Source organism: Crinia signifera, chromosome 4, assembly GCF_055691185.1.
Source record: "Crinia signifera chromosome 4, ASM5569118v1, whole genome shotgun sequence".
NCBI classification, from domain to species: Eukaryota; Metazoa; Chordata; class Amphibia; order Anura; family Myobatrachidae; genus Crinia; species Crinia signifera.
The window spans coordinates 141,897,189-141,913,282 of record NC_139220.1 but is presented as its reverse complement, the minus strand read 5'-3'; the positions used below and the strand labels follow the sequence as shown (position 1 = coordinate 141,913,282).

The following is a 16,094-nucleotide window of genomic DNA, read 5'->3' as shown; positions in this document are numbered from 1 at the left end:
TGAAAACACCCATTAGGGTGCTTATACAATTTTAAATCGTATACCATTGTATATGGCATACAATTTAAAATTGTATGACATCGGCTGCCATCGCGTAACATCGCATCCCATCGTATGCAATGCGATGGGCGCCGTCCTAGGAAACAAGTACCGAAAAAAAAAAAAAAAAAAACCTTGAGCAATATATACATTTATATTGTTTCTGTGCAGGGTGAATACTGACCACTTTTGGCATATAGCCCACAAACGTTAGAAAAAGCTTTATTTTTACACTGCAATTTAGGATTTCAGTTTGCGCACATCCCACCCAAATCTAAAGCTATCTGCCCCACCTGCAGCTGTCACCTTGTTTTGAACGGCTACTTGCTTTTTTTGCACTTGGAATAATAAATGGGACCTTCGCTTAGCTAGCTTAGCCTAGTATTATAATAAATTCTATTTTCGAAGAAGAAATGCAGTAACTATTGTATTCATTATATGGGGTATTCATCATATTTAAATGTATTATGTAGTCTCTGACGGCACTCATGGAAAACATGCAAACTGAGCAATTTCAAACAAGAACATAAATACACATGGAAAATCAGAACGACTTCAGAAATAATGTGCTTTTTGGCTACTTGCTAAAGATATTTAAAAACAAAAAAAATATGAAAAGACCCCATAATCGTCCAGACCATACAAGGAGGCTGTAATCTAATCTTTCTGGTGACAGCTGCCATATGCACCCCCTGGACCAAAAACTCTGGAACAGCACTGTGATGAATGGAGCCTGACCATTCCGGATCTGGTTTTTACTTAGTCCCTACACCTAGTTATTCACAATAGGAATTGTGCATGCACATTGCAAACTCATATGGGTAGTGGCTTCTATGCCTTCTAGTTCAACATAAGTTGAAGTTTGGGATTTATGCATATTGTACTTTTGCATATTTTAATGTACAGCAGACATTTTCAAAATATTGCATAATAAGGTAAAAACATTTCATAGTTTTGTTTTTAAATCAAGGCATTTTACTGAAAGTTTCCAATATCAATATTCTTGTAAACTAAAGTATTCCTAAGTTTGTTTTTGAATCCATTCCATTTCAGTCACCTTCTGTTTATTACCTTTCTACTAGTCCACAAAATGCCAATAAAAAGAAGACATTGCAGTGAATTATTACGGACAATAGCTAATAACACTTTGTTTTCCATTCACACAATGTAGTCAGCTAGGTGTTTATTTTTAACCGTTTGCAGTCCAGTTATTTTTTCAGTTTTGGTTATTCGTAGACACTTAAATTTTTTTCACATGAACACTCCTTTGACAGATTGTTAGTCGCTGTTAGTACTGTTCTTTGACTGTTTATTAGTAGGAGTTTAGTCGGTTAGGATGTAGAGTCCAATGCGTTTTGTCAGTACGACTTCCACAGGGGCGAAAGCAAACCGATACTCGAATATTGAATAGGATGTATACCAAACTAGTATTCCAGAAACTCACAAATCAGGAGTAAACAGCCGTGAAATAGAGTACTTCTATGAAGATAGTTAATTCAAAACGAGCTCAAAATATATGACCTTTAGTCCAGCCAACAACCATATATAAATGATGTGTCTCAGTTGGACTTCAGCTTTGGGATCCAACTGAGACACATCATTTATAAATGGTTGTTGGCTGGACTAAAGGCCATATATTTTGAGCTAATTTTGAGCTAACTATCTTGTATACAATGTTTCAATGCCTTTATTTTGGCATTTTGATAACTGATGAAAGTGCCAAAATAAAGGCATTGAAACATTATATATATATATATATATATAGTTTCAATGCCTTTATTTTGGCATTTTCATCAGGTATCAAAATGCCAAAATAAAGGCATTGAAACATTGTATACAAGATAGTTAGCTCAAAATTAGCTCAAAATATATGGCCTTTAGTCCAGCCAACAACCATTTATAAATGATGTGTCTCAGTTGGACTTCAGCTTTGGGATCCAACTGAGACACATCATTTATAAATGGTTGTTGGCTGGACTAAAGGCCATATATTTTGAGCTAATTTTGAGCTAACTATCTTGTATACAATGTTTCAATGCCTTTATTTTGGCATTTTGATACCTGATGAAAATGCCCAAATAAAGGCATTGAAACTATATATATATATATATATTTTATTTATTTTTTTTATTCAGAAATGGTCTACATTGAATGTTGAACAATGTTAATGCTCTTATTTTAAAGTGGTTCACCACTGGATTTGCTGCTAGCGCTGTGGAGCCTGACTAGACGTTGGAGCTGATCCGGTTAAATGATTGTGCGTAAATCAGAGCAACTTCATACACCTAAATCTATCAAAATTAGTGAGAATAAAAAAAAAAAAAAAAAAAAACATTCCTGATATTTTTCTAGTGGGCAAGTGACCTCAAACTTTAGTCTCTCTAGCACTCACAACTTTAAGAGAAAACTTGTTAAAATCTTACGATGCTTTACCAAATAAAGCAAACTCCTGCATATGGGGGTATTCAATCTGTGCTGATATTGCCAGACAGGGGAAATATCGGCACTTACCGATGCAATGCTGCCATTAAATCCAGCATTGAAGGATCCCAACTTTTTAAAAAGTCGGATATGTTTTATCGGAAACGGACGCGGATTGTCCAATTCACAGCAGTTTTTCAACAATCAGCAGCTGTTTTTTTGCCGATGCGTGGACATTCGACAGCTGGAACATTCAATTCTGGCTGTTGAGTTACAGTCAACAAACAAAAACTGCCCAGGATTCCGACTGTCAGGACGTTCCAACAGTCAGAATCCTGAATTGAAACCCCCCCCCCCCCCCCATAGTCAGTAAAAATATTTCTAACCATTAAAACATAATGCATATATTTTTCTAAATGCATGTAAGTGGATTGCTTCTTGGTGAATAAAACAGTGTATGGCAGTTGCAGCCTTATTTTTGGTCCCCATTGGCGCCAAGTGAATGTATAAAAGACATGCAGATAGATTTTTCATTTAAACTTCACGAAAACATAACAGAATTTTTTATTCCATATATTGTGCAAATTTACAATACCTGCAAACAGCCAAAAGACAAGAAGGCCTGGCAAGTTCTTTAGAATACATTAGTATTTACTTTTCATAGAAAAATCTGATAATATAAAAAAATACAAAAATATTTATATCATTATTTACAGTTTAAGTTAAGGCAGACATTTTTAGAAAAAGCTCCAAAATATGTAGATACATTTTTATGGAGGGTTTTTTGTTTCTTTGTTTGTCTTGTGTAGGTTTGATTAGTCCATAAACCCATTTTTGCAACTTTTACATTCATTACAAATACGTCTCTCCTTCAAGACTGAGGTAGCAAGTTAAGGTCTTTGAATAGGGAAATGCATAAAATGTTAAGTTTCTATGTGTCCAGGTCATAGCAGTAAAAAGTTGCAGTCCTGTGATTTTCAGACAGATTTTGTTTATGAAACACAATTCCAGTTTCATCTGTAAAAATAGCTGCTGGCTCTTCTTTATTGCAGTCTAAGTGTATATCCAAGGAGGAGTGTTCATTACTGTGGGATGTCACGTAATCTATTGTCTGTTGAAGTGAATCTGGAGCCGGCTTCCACACAGACTTCCCAAATGTGCCTGTAAATAAAGGAAAGAAAGATAGATAAAACAAACGTTTAAAAAAATTACTCGAAAAGGTTTACTACATTAAAACTATATACTAGCAGTATAGGGGAACAGGCCTTGGGGTGTATATGCACATACAACCAATCACCGCTACTTAGCAATTTCTGCTCTGTGTAAAACTCCCATTTATACAGCCAAAACCTACAGATAACACAATGTGCTGTGCAGTATGCTTTGTGCCCAATGGTTCCGAAATATAAACAATGTATCCAAAATCAGCATGTGACTGCAAATATGGTCTTCAGCACCAACCAAGAGCCAATATAATTAACATTTCTATAAACTCAGTATAGCGCTTATTTAAAGACAATATTTACTTTAGAATATTGATAAGAGATAAGCTACAACCTCTGAAAATTGTAATTCCTTATAGCATCAATTTTAGAAGTAAGCAAATAAGAAAACAAAATAACAACAAATAAAACATTTGGACGACTAAGATCTGAAAATCATGATCACATGATAAATAAAAAGTCTAAAAATCCATTTTCTTGTAATGTAAATGTACTTGACAGATCAATTAAGATTCTATCAATTGTAATGAGGTCATTGTTGCTCTTCCATTTGTTGTAGTGTCATTATCTTCAAACATAAAAGTAGTTATTGCGGTATATAATGAAAGCATTGTATACGAACAAAAAGGTTTAAGATTCAAGACCTCTGTTCTAGTTTAAAAATGTATGCACGTTCAAGAAATTACATTTCAAAGCAAATATTAAAAATAAATGTAAAAAATCCAGAGCTCAAACAAGAATTCATATTGAGGTGCATATTAAAAGTACCATGATAGAAATCATTATGAAAAGTAAAGATTTGGTCCAGGTTCCACAATGACTGAACAAAAACATTCATTTGTGCCATTTTTAGTGAAAGGAAAAAAAATTAAAATTAAAGATCCCACTGGCAAAATTGTGCAGAATATTTATATACTTAAAAAAAAAAAAATCAAAAACACAATATGCACACCGTTAATAAAAGTTTTGTAAATTAAAATAAACGCACTGTGTGGGGTCCCGAGGACAGACTTTGAGAACCTATGCTCTAGGGTGCAGTAATTCAAAAAAGTTTAGAAACCAACAGCATAATGCAGAATGCACCTCAAAGTTTAAATTATATTGGAAGTCGTCGCAGGGATTATGGGACCAGATAAAGGGCTGTAGGCTCTTGTACTTCATAGATTGTAAGCATCCAAGGTATAATGTTACATAATACCTTCCAGTAAATTAAGAGCTTTTTCTTATAGTAACAAGTTTGTCTCAAACACTGGACCAGAACTTCATATTTACATTGATTTATAAAAGCCTGTATATTATAATATCAGCATTATTTGTGAATTAAGTGATTGAAATCAGATTAGTCTATTTAGTAACGAATATATAGTGTAATCTGTGCTTTGTTTAGCACAGACCAATTTTGATCTGAAAAAGCTCTTTTAGTTATATATCACTTTTCTGTCTGGTCTTGTACCCTAGTTTTTAGTCCCTCCCAATTGACACATAAGAGAATAGATTTGTCACAAATATTAAAAATGGCAACATTGTTAAAGCAATACATGAACCCACAAATGTGACTATTGGAAACAGAAAAAAAAGGGTCCATTACTGTCACTTACACTGACCCTTACTTGAGATTTGACAGACAATTTTTCAAATGGATATGACGGTTCTCTGCTACCAAGTTATGATATGTTTACAGTTCTATGAGCCTTCCACCGCTGGAGCTGGCAGCAGCAGGCACATACGAAAAAAACAATATTGGGTTTTTTCTTTGTTATGTTGCAGTCAACTTCTATAAAAAGATTAGCTTTGTAATACAGTTAACTAAAAATGAGTAAAAACTGCTACTAAAGTTTTGCTAAAACTTTTTCAAAAAAATTGTAATTCAAGCACATAGCAAGAATAATAATATTGGAGTAGAACATGAATATGTCCCCAAACATAACCTACTCTGTATACAGCAATTTGCCTTCTATACCGCAAATACAAACAAAAAAAGGATTGGATACCAGATCTTACACATCAAATGTATTATGTATTGTCCATTTTCTGTTCTCTTAAATGGTTAAAGGTCATCAACTCTAAAACAGGTTTACTGGACATCATTAAATGGCTGTTACCATTCTAAATCTATAAGGAAGGGCTACCACCTACTTACCCATGTATGAAGTTTTGTCTGGATTGTTCAAGCAAAAAATGTCCATATCTGAATCCATTCTAACTCTAGTATCTTCTGTTTTGCAGATGGAGCCAACAAATCCATGAATAGGAAATGTTTTACAGAGATCTGAATTCTTGATAAGTGGATCATTGCATTGCTGTGTATATGAACCACAATCCTTTTGCTTTAAATTATCAGGTTCATAAGCATTTACATCTGCAGAATCTTGATCTGGATTGTAACCTATATAAATACAAATAACTCAGTGAACACATGTGTATATTAATTTAAACTTCACACAAACATAACCTAAATTGAACAGCATCTGTTTGTATTGTAAACTAACCTGCATGATAGGCCTCATATGCTTCAGGGCTGTATAGATTTCCCTTCAAAAATAATGTGCTCTGCGGCCCCATGTAATGAAAGTGAAGTGGATCGCTTACTGCTTCTAGGTCACTTTCGCTTCCATTATCCAAGTGGCAAACTCCTGTAAATAAAAGAATGCTATATGACTTCACACTGTCAGATATATCTAGCTAATCTATACATACAATCAAAGAGAAGGAACGCTCATAAGTACAGTCACAGGCCGCTAAGGAGGAGAAATTCGCCGGCGTCATATGCCCAGGTGCCTTTGAACCTTGTAGCTAAAACAGGATTTATATTCACTAAAGACATACTATAAAAAATAAAAAAGATACTGCATCAACTATTCGGGATGAGTGGATTATGAGAATGTTGTGGGCTACTTTAATGTCATACCATTAATTTCTCTTTGCTGTAAGAGATAACCACTCATGGAGGATGCTATGTAATGGTGGCTTCCACTTTCAGAGTAGATGTATCCTTCCTGTCTCTCTGCTAGAGTTCCTTGGGAAGATAAGTAGCTTGGAGTATCCACAGGCAGGTTTGTTTCATCTGTAAAAAGAAGTATTCCATTATATATAATTAAATACACTTATTTTGTAATAAAACAAAGGAAACAAAAATCAGAACTGTACATTTCAAATCAACACAATGCAAAATATGTTGAACACTAATAATTTAATATCTGGCACACAAAATGTGTGGATGAGATAAAGGGGAATATTCAATGCCATCGGCAGGCTATACGGCGAGCAGTGCCGATAGCTCGCTTTCAGAGCATTCAATGCCGTCCACTTCACCTGCCGTTTCCATCTTGCTGGTTCTTTTTAGCGAGGAGGAAACGCTGTGTGCCTCCATCAAAACTGCGTAGCTTGCCAAAAAATACAAACTGCGTAGCTTGCCAAAAAATACAGCAGGCTTGCTGCATTTGCAGCGAACCTTGCCGTTTAAGAGGACGGTGAGGATTTTTGCAAAACATTCAATACGGCGAGATAGGTTGGACGACGAGGATGGATTTTCCTCATGAAATAAGCTATCCTCGCCGTACAAACCTCCCCTTGTTGCCCGCTGGGTTCAGACACTGATATAATTAGCTAATAATATTGCTCAAACTACCAGTTAAACAATCTAGCGGCAAAACACTGAACAATATAGTTAGCTATATCATTTAGTGACCTCAACATCTCCCCCACCACCAAACATGCAGGGCCAGATGTATCAAGCTTCAAAAAGTAGCAAAGTGGAACCAACCTGGAACAAGGCAGTTTAGGAGCTGATTGGCTGGCTGTTTGTCAAACTCCATTCCATCACTTTTTGTGGCTTGATACATCTGGCCCATAGTCGCTGATGATGGAGTCAGATTTGACAGGGGGAATCATTAATGACCCTAGTGAGCACGCATAGGTAATGATATAGTGGCTAAACACTAGACTATATGCATAATAATATAGTTATCGATCTGGCTATTCTGCATAGAGTATGTATTTATTGCATAGTGTGTACCCAGCCTAAGATTTTATATAATACAGTTAGAGAAAATACTGTAACAAACTTTGCAGATAAAAATTATATGTGCATTAGTTTATGTTTATATAAAGAGTTTGAATGAATTGTTGTGGCTTTTAGAAGTCTTATGAAAAACATAAGTACTACTGTAGTACTATTTTGTCAGAACACATGGTTTGGTTTACAAATGAACCACAAACCCTTAAAAAAAAAAAAAAAAACACCATACAGCTGGCCTGCAAGATGAAGTTCACTTCGTAACATATGTTTTGCAGATTTGCGTCTCCCTTTAAGCAATGCCTAATTAACCAAAAGTGAAAAGTAATGAATTTTATTTCCTGGCTTGCTCTACCACCATACCCACCTGTGTTTGTAATGCTGCAATCCTTATTCCTTCTCCGTGTGTGGTATATGATGACCACCCACACAAGGGAGGTCCCCACCACACAGCAAACCACTGCTATAATCACAACACCAACTGTGGCCCAGCCGTCATCCTCCAAGGATGGTGTGGCATTTGCAGGGGAATCGCAAGTTGGATTAGGAATAACAGAAAGATGAATGTTTCCTCTCACAGTTCCAAGTATATTGGACATCTCACAAGTGTATTTTCCAGCATCTTCAAAATCTGTGTCTACTAGAATCAGGAGCTGATTTCCTGCAGCAAAGAAATGCCTCTCTGTTACAGCCAATGGGTTATCGTCCTTTGTCCAGTTTACTTTTGGTGTAGGGTTCCCACCTGCAATGCATTGCAGGACTGTAGTTTCTCCTTTTGACACAGTTCGATCCACTAACGGGCGTAGAAATGATGGGGTCTCTATATTGTCACGATGAAAAGAGATATATACATATGTTATTACTACATTATACTTTAATGCATTGAGCATAGATAACGCTAGCCTCCAATAGCATCCCAATCCTGACAAAATCTAAAAGCAACAAATCTAAGAGTAACCTCCGCCAGACATTTACCCCATAATGCCGACTTCAATATTACTAAATGGTTATGACAATGTGGGCAAGGCTCTTTCCTTAATAGGCCAAAATGTGGCAAAGATGACCATATACACAAGCATCTCAAAAACCACTACATATGCAACACTTTTGCCAAATGTGCAAGAGTGCTATACACTTCATCAGTTAAGTATTAGCAGAAAGCCCCATTGCAAATGTTAATTTTTTTATATAAAATTATAATACATTGTACACACAGACACACATACATACACACCTACAGTATTCCTTATTTTTCAACTTAGCTTCCCAAATACTATTTAATATGACGTAATTCTCAATTATAATAGTATGTAAAAGACACTTGCCTAGCACAGTCAAAGTTGCATTGGCTGAAATGGTTCCTGCACTATTCTGAGCTGTACAGCTGTACACTCCAGTGTCCCCAATTTTGACATTCACAATAAAGAAGACATCATCTTCTGGCATGACATGCATCCGCCTCTCCCGAGCTGCAGGAAAGTCTGTGCCACCGTTTTTTTGCCAAGCGATCTGTGGTGTTGGGTAACCAACTGCAGCACATTCTAACCGGGCGGTTGATCCAGCTCGAATTGTGAGATCTATAGGCATCTTTGTGAATGAAGGAAGAACTGAAAGAAACCATAAGAAATGTAATTTTAATTCTACGTCAAAACATCTAAAATTTAAAAAACAAAAACAAAACAAAAACAATACATACTGTTAACGGTTAGTTTGGCTTTGACGGAGTACGAAGTTGCAAAATGATTGGAAATGACACATTGGTATTTTCCTTCGCTAACAAATTCTACATTCCGCAGCCTCAGGATAGTGGTGTACTCCATCACATCTCCACCTTGTACCCGCAAATGGGTATAATTTTCGATCTCTGCATCGTGCAGTAGCTCGTTGTCTTTTTTCCAAGAAAACGTCATTGGAGAGTTGCTGCTGCTGGCTGCTGCACATATAAAACTCACATTGGTGCCTTTTATTGCAGACTGTGTTTCGGGCTGCACAGTGAACTGTGGTTTTGGAAAGTCATCTACATTATAAAAAGAAAAAAAAAATGAATGCATTTATTATTGCACAATCACCATCAGCATAGCTGGCACATTAATTTAATGAAGAATATCAGCAAGTACAAATATGAAAGATAAGGTTGTTGGGCTCTGTATATAAATATGGCGCTGTGAAGGATTTCATCTAGGGCATGTCCCATTTGTCCAACACTGGCACAGTTCTAAGGATCTAGGGCTGCTTTCAGCATGTACATGGCCTGCTAAGGAAGGCTAGCAGGAAGAAGAGCTAAATGGGCGCGCTCTGTGCAAGGAGGCAGCTCTGACTTTCTGAATTCCTCTCAGACTCAGAAGGTATGCATGTATGATTGGGACATTATGTCATGCCAAGCTGCTACACACCACAGCGGTGGAGCAGGCCACCGTCAAATGTAACAGCCATTATGGAACTGAATGGCGGACCAAAATGAAAGTAGGAGGTGAGCTTATAGGCCCTTTAGCAGTGATTGCTGTAAAGGAAGATAGTGATGGGTTCTGCAAGTGGGTCAATGAGTGCTGCAAAGGGTTCAGTGTTATATGGAAGGACATGCCAGTCTAAGATAGATATGGAGGGGACAAATCAGAGAGAGCTCAATAGCTACATAGGGGCAAAAAGAAAGCAATCAGATAAAGCATGGCTGTTTGGGTATTTGCAACATCCATTTTGCCTGTGCTGGCAGAAACGCAACTATTACATTTGACAAAAGTTTCCAGCCAGCACCTGATTTAGTGCATGAGTAATCATATTAGCAAGCTATGAAGGTGCTTAAGCATACCTAATATTTGTGCTGACACAACCGCTTCCCATTCTGGTCATATGAGCACCTCTAATAATATAAAAAGATAGCACCTATGATGGGGATCATAATATTACCACGCCCACCTCAAACAGAATAGAAAAGGACTGGTGAGCATTTCAAACTTTACATTATAAATCAGCCTCAGTTTTCGATTTTGTAGCCCATATCTATATAGATGTAATTACACATCTGCGCAATTCTAAAACTTTATTCAATCAATCACAGGCCTGTATGGATCATGGCTGTGGGTAAAAAGAAGCCGAGCTGTTGCAGCAATATTCACTTGCCAAATATTAATAGCAAACTCAGATTAAGAATAAAAAACAAATAGGAAACTTACCACATACAAATCCATCAGCACTCACATCAAAGATACTTCTGCCTTTCAGACTTTGGGGATGTGCACAGTTTGCGTTTACAAAGGTTTGCAGCTTATTTTCGGTTAACCATTGAGGGAGCCATTTTAGCTGACAATCACACAATAGGCTAGATGTGTTAAGATGACTGTATAAAAAAAGAGAATAGACAAATCACAGAATTAACAAACATCTAGGGGGATTATAAAAATGAACAACTAAGGGCAGTCCACAGACTGTATTAATTATGGCTACTGTATTTATGGAAGCGCATTAAACCGAATTATGGATTTTACCTTCAGAACTGCATTTTAGGTAGAAACATTGGATGAACAAGGCAAATGGATTGCAATAAATGGATAGTAATGCAGAATACTACACAGCAAACCGATAAGGAGCACTGCTTGAGAACCATTAACCTTTGTCTGTATATTTAAAAAGCAATGCAATAGCCCAGGTCTCCAGGAGAGATCTACTTTATAACCAGATGATTTGCCCGGTTTCAACTAGCTGAAGTGCCTTATTTACTGGGCAAAACAATTTTTTCTCCCTTCGTCATCAAATGAACCCTACTTAGTGGGTGGTTGAAAATAACTTTCACAGTTTCCAGGCCACATGTTCCAGGTCAGACAGCAGATGCACAGGGAAAGTTCACATTTTCCAGAGCATGCAAACAGCAGGTGGACATTTTGCCACAACACCGAAACAAAGTAACCAAATACAATGACAATATAATTCTATGGACCGAGAGTATAATATTTAGTATATGTGCCCTCAAACAGCATCATAGAAATAAATCACTCATAAAAAAAGCAATCTTTCTGCTATTTATACATCAACTTACAGTTGCTGAAGTTTCTTCATCTGAGAAAATGCATTACTCTGCATTGACACAATAGCATTGTTGCTTAAATCCCTATATAAAAAACAAACAAACAAAAAAAAAAAACACATTTGTATTGCTTATTGCAAGATCTTATGTAAAGAATAGAAAGTCACACCTGAAAGAATGGATAACACAGCATAGAACATCTGTAACATCTCAAAAAGTGGTGTGAACAATAAGGATATTTCTAGTGTAAACCAGCCTGAGCGTGAAGCTTTGTTTTGTGAGGCTTCACCAGATCTTCCAATTTAAAGGTCGGATTAAAGGCCCCCATACACTAGGGCGACTTGTCCCCGGGGGAGCTTGATAAGATTGGCACTTGATGTGCCATTTTTTACATGTGATAAATCGTCTCGATTTATCACATGTAAACCCGGGGAGCAGGGGAGGCTGCAGAACAGGGCTGCTGGTGGGGGGCGCTGCTAAGGCAGCGTGCAGGGGACGCTGCGGGGGACAGTGACAGAGCCGGGCAGGGGGAGGCGGGAGCTGTCAGTGCTGGAAAAAAAAGCTCATACAATGAATGGGCAGCCTGTGATTGGCTGAGCGCTCAGCCAATTGCTGACTGGCTGAGAGAGCGCTCAGCCAATCACAGGCTGCCCATTCATTGTATGGGCGTTTTTTTCTTCTAGCGCTGACAGCTTTTCCTGCCCGGCTCTGTTATTGCCAACTCTGTGTCCCCTGCAGTGCCCCCCTGTCATACTAGCAGCGCTTCCCCCCCCCCGCACATTGACGGCTCCCTGCGGAGGTAGTGCAGGCGGGGACAGTCAAAAGACTGGACGGCCGCTGATTGGCTGAGAGCTCAGCCAATCAGCGCCCGCCCGGTCTTTTGAATAGGATTTCTTCCTATTCTCCCGCCGCGCCGACGGTCTCTGCTCTGCGACGCCTGCGGTCCCCGCCTGCACTACCTCCGCCGGGAGCCATCAATGCAGGGGGGGGGGGGGCGCTGCTAGTAAGACAGGGGGGCTGTATATAAAGATATATCGGATCTGAACATCGTGGGTGCTAAAAAGCACCCATGAAGGCTCAGATTCCGATATATCTTATGTTTTGTAGGTCCGACGCCGTGATCCCATCCGATGCGCGCGGGACTGCGCATCAGATCAGATGTCAAACACATGCGATTTTGGGCCGATTTCACCCGATTTATCGGCCCAAAGGGCCGAAATCGGATGAAATCGGCCGAAAATCGCATAGTGTATGGGGGCCTTAAGAGTTAACTTAAAGTAGGCTAGAATTGCTTTCCCACCATGTGCACAGAGTGAAATGTGATAGACCACAAATCACCATCCTCCCTGAACTTTGGTGATATTACCCTATGGTACTAGCCCAGCTATGCCCGTTCACTTGCAAGGGGAGATACGACTGAAAAACATGCCCAGTATAGCCCCTACTATGCATCAGTCCCTATGTTGCATTAATTAAAAAAAGAATCTAATTACACATGAGAAATACATTTAAGTGTAAAAAAATAAATAAAAAAGTAATTTTTAGTATAAAAAAGGGGGGGCGGGGGTTGGAATAGAAAATACTATACATTTTGTTTTATACTAGAAACAGGTTTTGTCTTGTTCAAAATTGAAAAGGGGACATAAATAGAAAGCAATTACTTACAGATACTCAAGTGCATCCAACCATGAAAATGCCTTTTTTGTTATTGATCCTATCCGATTACCCTGAAGGATCCTTAAATTAAAAACAGGAAGAAAAAAGTTTAAAAATGACAAATGTATTTTAACAAAATAATTAACTATAAACCTCAAGTAATAAAAAAAAAAAGCTGTATGTATGAGCTATTTTTTAATATTGTAATTACAAAAGAATACTAAATTACTTACAGCCTTTTAAGTTTTTCTAGTCCTGAGAATGCTCCATTCATATCTTCAATGGTCCAAGAAATTTCATTATTCTGTAGATCCCTGTTACAAAATGGTGGATGTTAAAATATGCTGGATAAAATGTACACATTTAAAAAAGTATTGAGCTCACAAGTTGATTTACTCCAACAGCAAGAAGTGAGGTTGTACAGTATAACCAAAGGCAAAGATAACAATCACTAGCTCTTGGAACAGCCCAGCATTTGCCCTTAGATGACCTCACTTATACATAACAAATGATACCCATGATTGCTCCCCCCTGGCAAGTTCTTTGCAGGGTAGAACAATGTATTTTTACTCGCATTTAACATAACTCCTCCTCTTAACTTTTCACTGTTCCTTTTAAGAACAGCGTGCATAACAGCTATAGATGAATGTCAAAAGTGATTAATCCTACTTTGTATTTGAACAATTTTTTGGTTAAATAGAGCACTTTGATATATTATGGGAACTAAATATAAAAAGGTAAATACTGTACCATATACATGAGGCACAGGCTGGCCTGTTTTTCATTTTAGGTTAATCCATTTCTGGTGTTATAAGCCTTTGTGATTAAATCTCATTTGGTCACATGCAATTGGATAATAGCTTCACGTTGACAATTCTTACAAAGTAATGTGTACATTTCCAGGGTAACGAGAGATGGGCAAGGTTATGGCAACAGTAACAGCAATTTGCACTTACAAAGAAGCCCCCTTCCGCTATGGGTCTGCTCTGATAGATTGAACCTGCTGCAGGTTCAATCTGTAGGGTCCGACGCGACACGCAAGGGACAGTGCATCGGGCCAGTAGGGATGTAAAAACATCTGATTTGGACCGATTTCTTGGCCCGATCCATCGGCCCAGATTGGATAAGTGTATGGGCACATTTAGAGTACCCTATACTTCCTAGCATGGTAATAGTTTGAGAACACAACGTTACTGTGTTCCACACCATTCAAAAAATAAAAAATAAATGATTGTAATAAACAAAGGAAAAAGAAACTCACAAGGTGTTCAAACTGGACAGTCCATGGAAAGCACCATCTGCAATATTATTTATTTGGTTTTCTCCTATTAATAGTCGACCAAGTGTGTTCAATCCCATAAAACTGGACACATCTAATCTCGACAGTTTATTAAATGTTAAATCCCTGAAAAAAAAAAAAAAAGAAAGAAAAAATCAATGTTATTCATTTAAAATTCTACCTAGCAATACATAGATTTTCACATAGAACATTCTTGATTGTAAACACGAGTATTATATAAGGCAGGTCTGTATAAAACAAAATGAGGCTAAGTTGTAAAAAAAAAAAATCCTCAGACTTCTTTAAAAAAAAAAAAAAAAGTTTTAACTTTGTGGTAAGAAACTCATGTTTTGGCATGAAATCTGTACAGAAGATTGGAACTAAATAAAAGCAACTTACAGCTCACTGAGTTTTTGGCAAAACTCCCAGGCATCAGGGCTGATCTTGCTGATGGCATTCTGGCTGAGATGGAGGTGCTGCAACATAAGCAAGCCATACAACCAGCCTCGGCTAATCTCTGTGAGATTATTATGATCCAACTGCCTAAAAATAAAAAAATAAATGGAAAAATGCAAACTTAAAATGAACTGACTGCTGAGTGAACATGTGACATGAATCCAGCTCTGTTCTCTCTAAAAGCGGTTGTTTTTTTTCCGTTCAATTTTTAATAATACAATGTTTTGCCATAACATGTCGGGTCACTAAATAGATATGAAGAAAGTACTGTTCTACCAGTGCGCAGACAGATCATTTCATCGGATACTTAGATTAAGTCTGATAAACATTCCACAGATGGCTCTAGCTATTTCTTTCAGCACTGGGCCACAATAAAAAGTGTTCCTGCATTGGGGCAGCAGCTCCTGGTTTGCTATATTCAAAATATTGCATTAATAAAATGTTTTCTTAGGAATGGGCCATTTTATTACATATTGATATTCAGGTGTATAGATACTGAAGGATTTAGCCCTTGCCTGCAATTTTCACAGGGAGTGGATGACTTTCCATAGCAATACCAACAGTTGAGTGGCGTGGCTAGCAATGACATGGGAGCGCATATCCGCGCTCATCACTGGCCTGTAAACACTGGATGGCTTTTGAGTTGAAAGCAGCTCAAACAGCAAAGCTGAGCTGTTTTCATACCCAGTGTGTATGGGCCTTTAGACCTTAAGATCTTTTGAGCAGTGTTATCAGTATTTAGATTTGAGTTATGCTTAAATGCCCATTCACAGCAACTGATCTAATTTCACCACTGGAGTTTACAGTTTAAGGGGGTACTCAATGAATTAGCATTTTAATTAACTAGTCGTAACCCCCCCCCCCCCTCAAAAAAAATCAAAAAAACCACACACTGACGTTTTTAGGTCGAATTACCAGTTCAATACATCATTGTCAAAACTGCCGACTTTTTTTTTACGTGAAAGTATCTTTGCCAAAAGAGACTAA

At 37.6% G+C, this 16,094-nt stretch overlaps 1 protein-coding gene across 1 annotated transcript in view; it reads right to left on the bottom strand.

Moving 5' to 3' along the window:
* Window positions 1–3,016: 3,016 nt before the first annotated feature.
* LRIG3 (leucine rich repeats and immunoglobulin like domains 3) overlaps window positions 3,017–16,094 on the bottom strand; it is a 33,726-nt gene continuing 20,648 nt past the window's right edge. Inside the window, exons 7-19 of the mRNA XM_083182634.1 lie at window positions 15,051–15,194; window positions 14,634–14,777; window positions 13,606–13,686; window positions 13,382–13,453; window positions 11,729–11,800; window positions 10,869–11,032; window positions 9,395–9,715; window positions 9,024–9,305; window positions 8,066–8,518; window positions 6,592–6,747; window positions 6,173–6,316; window positions 5,824–6,069; window positions 3,017–3,621 (exon numbers count right to left, since the gene is read on the bottom strand). Of these exons, the coding sequence (XP_083038760.1) occupies window positions 3,392–3,621; window positions 5,824–6,069; window positions 6,173–6,316; window positions 6,592–6,747; window positions 8,066–8,518; window positions 9,024–9,305; window positions 9,395–9,715; window positions 10,869–11,032; window positions 11,729–11,800; window positions 13,382–13,453; window positions 13,606–13,686; window positions 14,634–14,777; window positions 15,051–15,194 (2,509 nt within the window). The 3' untranslated portion in view covers window positions 3,017–3,391. The remainder of the gene's footprint in view (window positions 3,622–5,823; window positions 6,070–6,172; window positions 6,317–6,591; window positions 6,748–8,065; window positions 8,519–9,023; window positions 9,306–9,394; window positions 9,716–10,868; window positions 11,033–11,728; window positions 11,801–13,381; window positions 13,454–13,605; window positions 13,687–14,633; window positions 14,778–15,050; window positions 15,195–16,094) is intronic.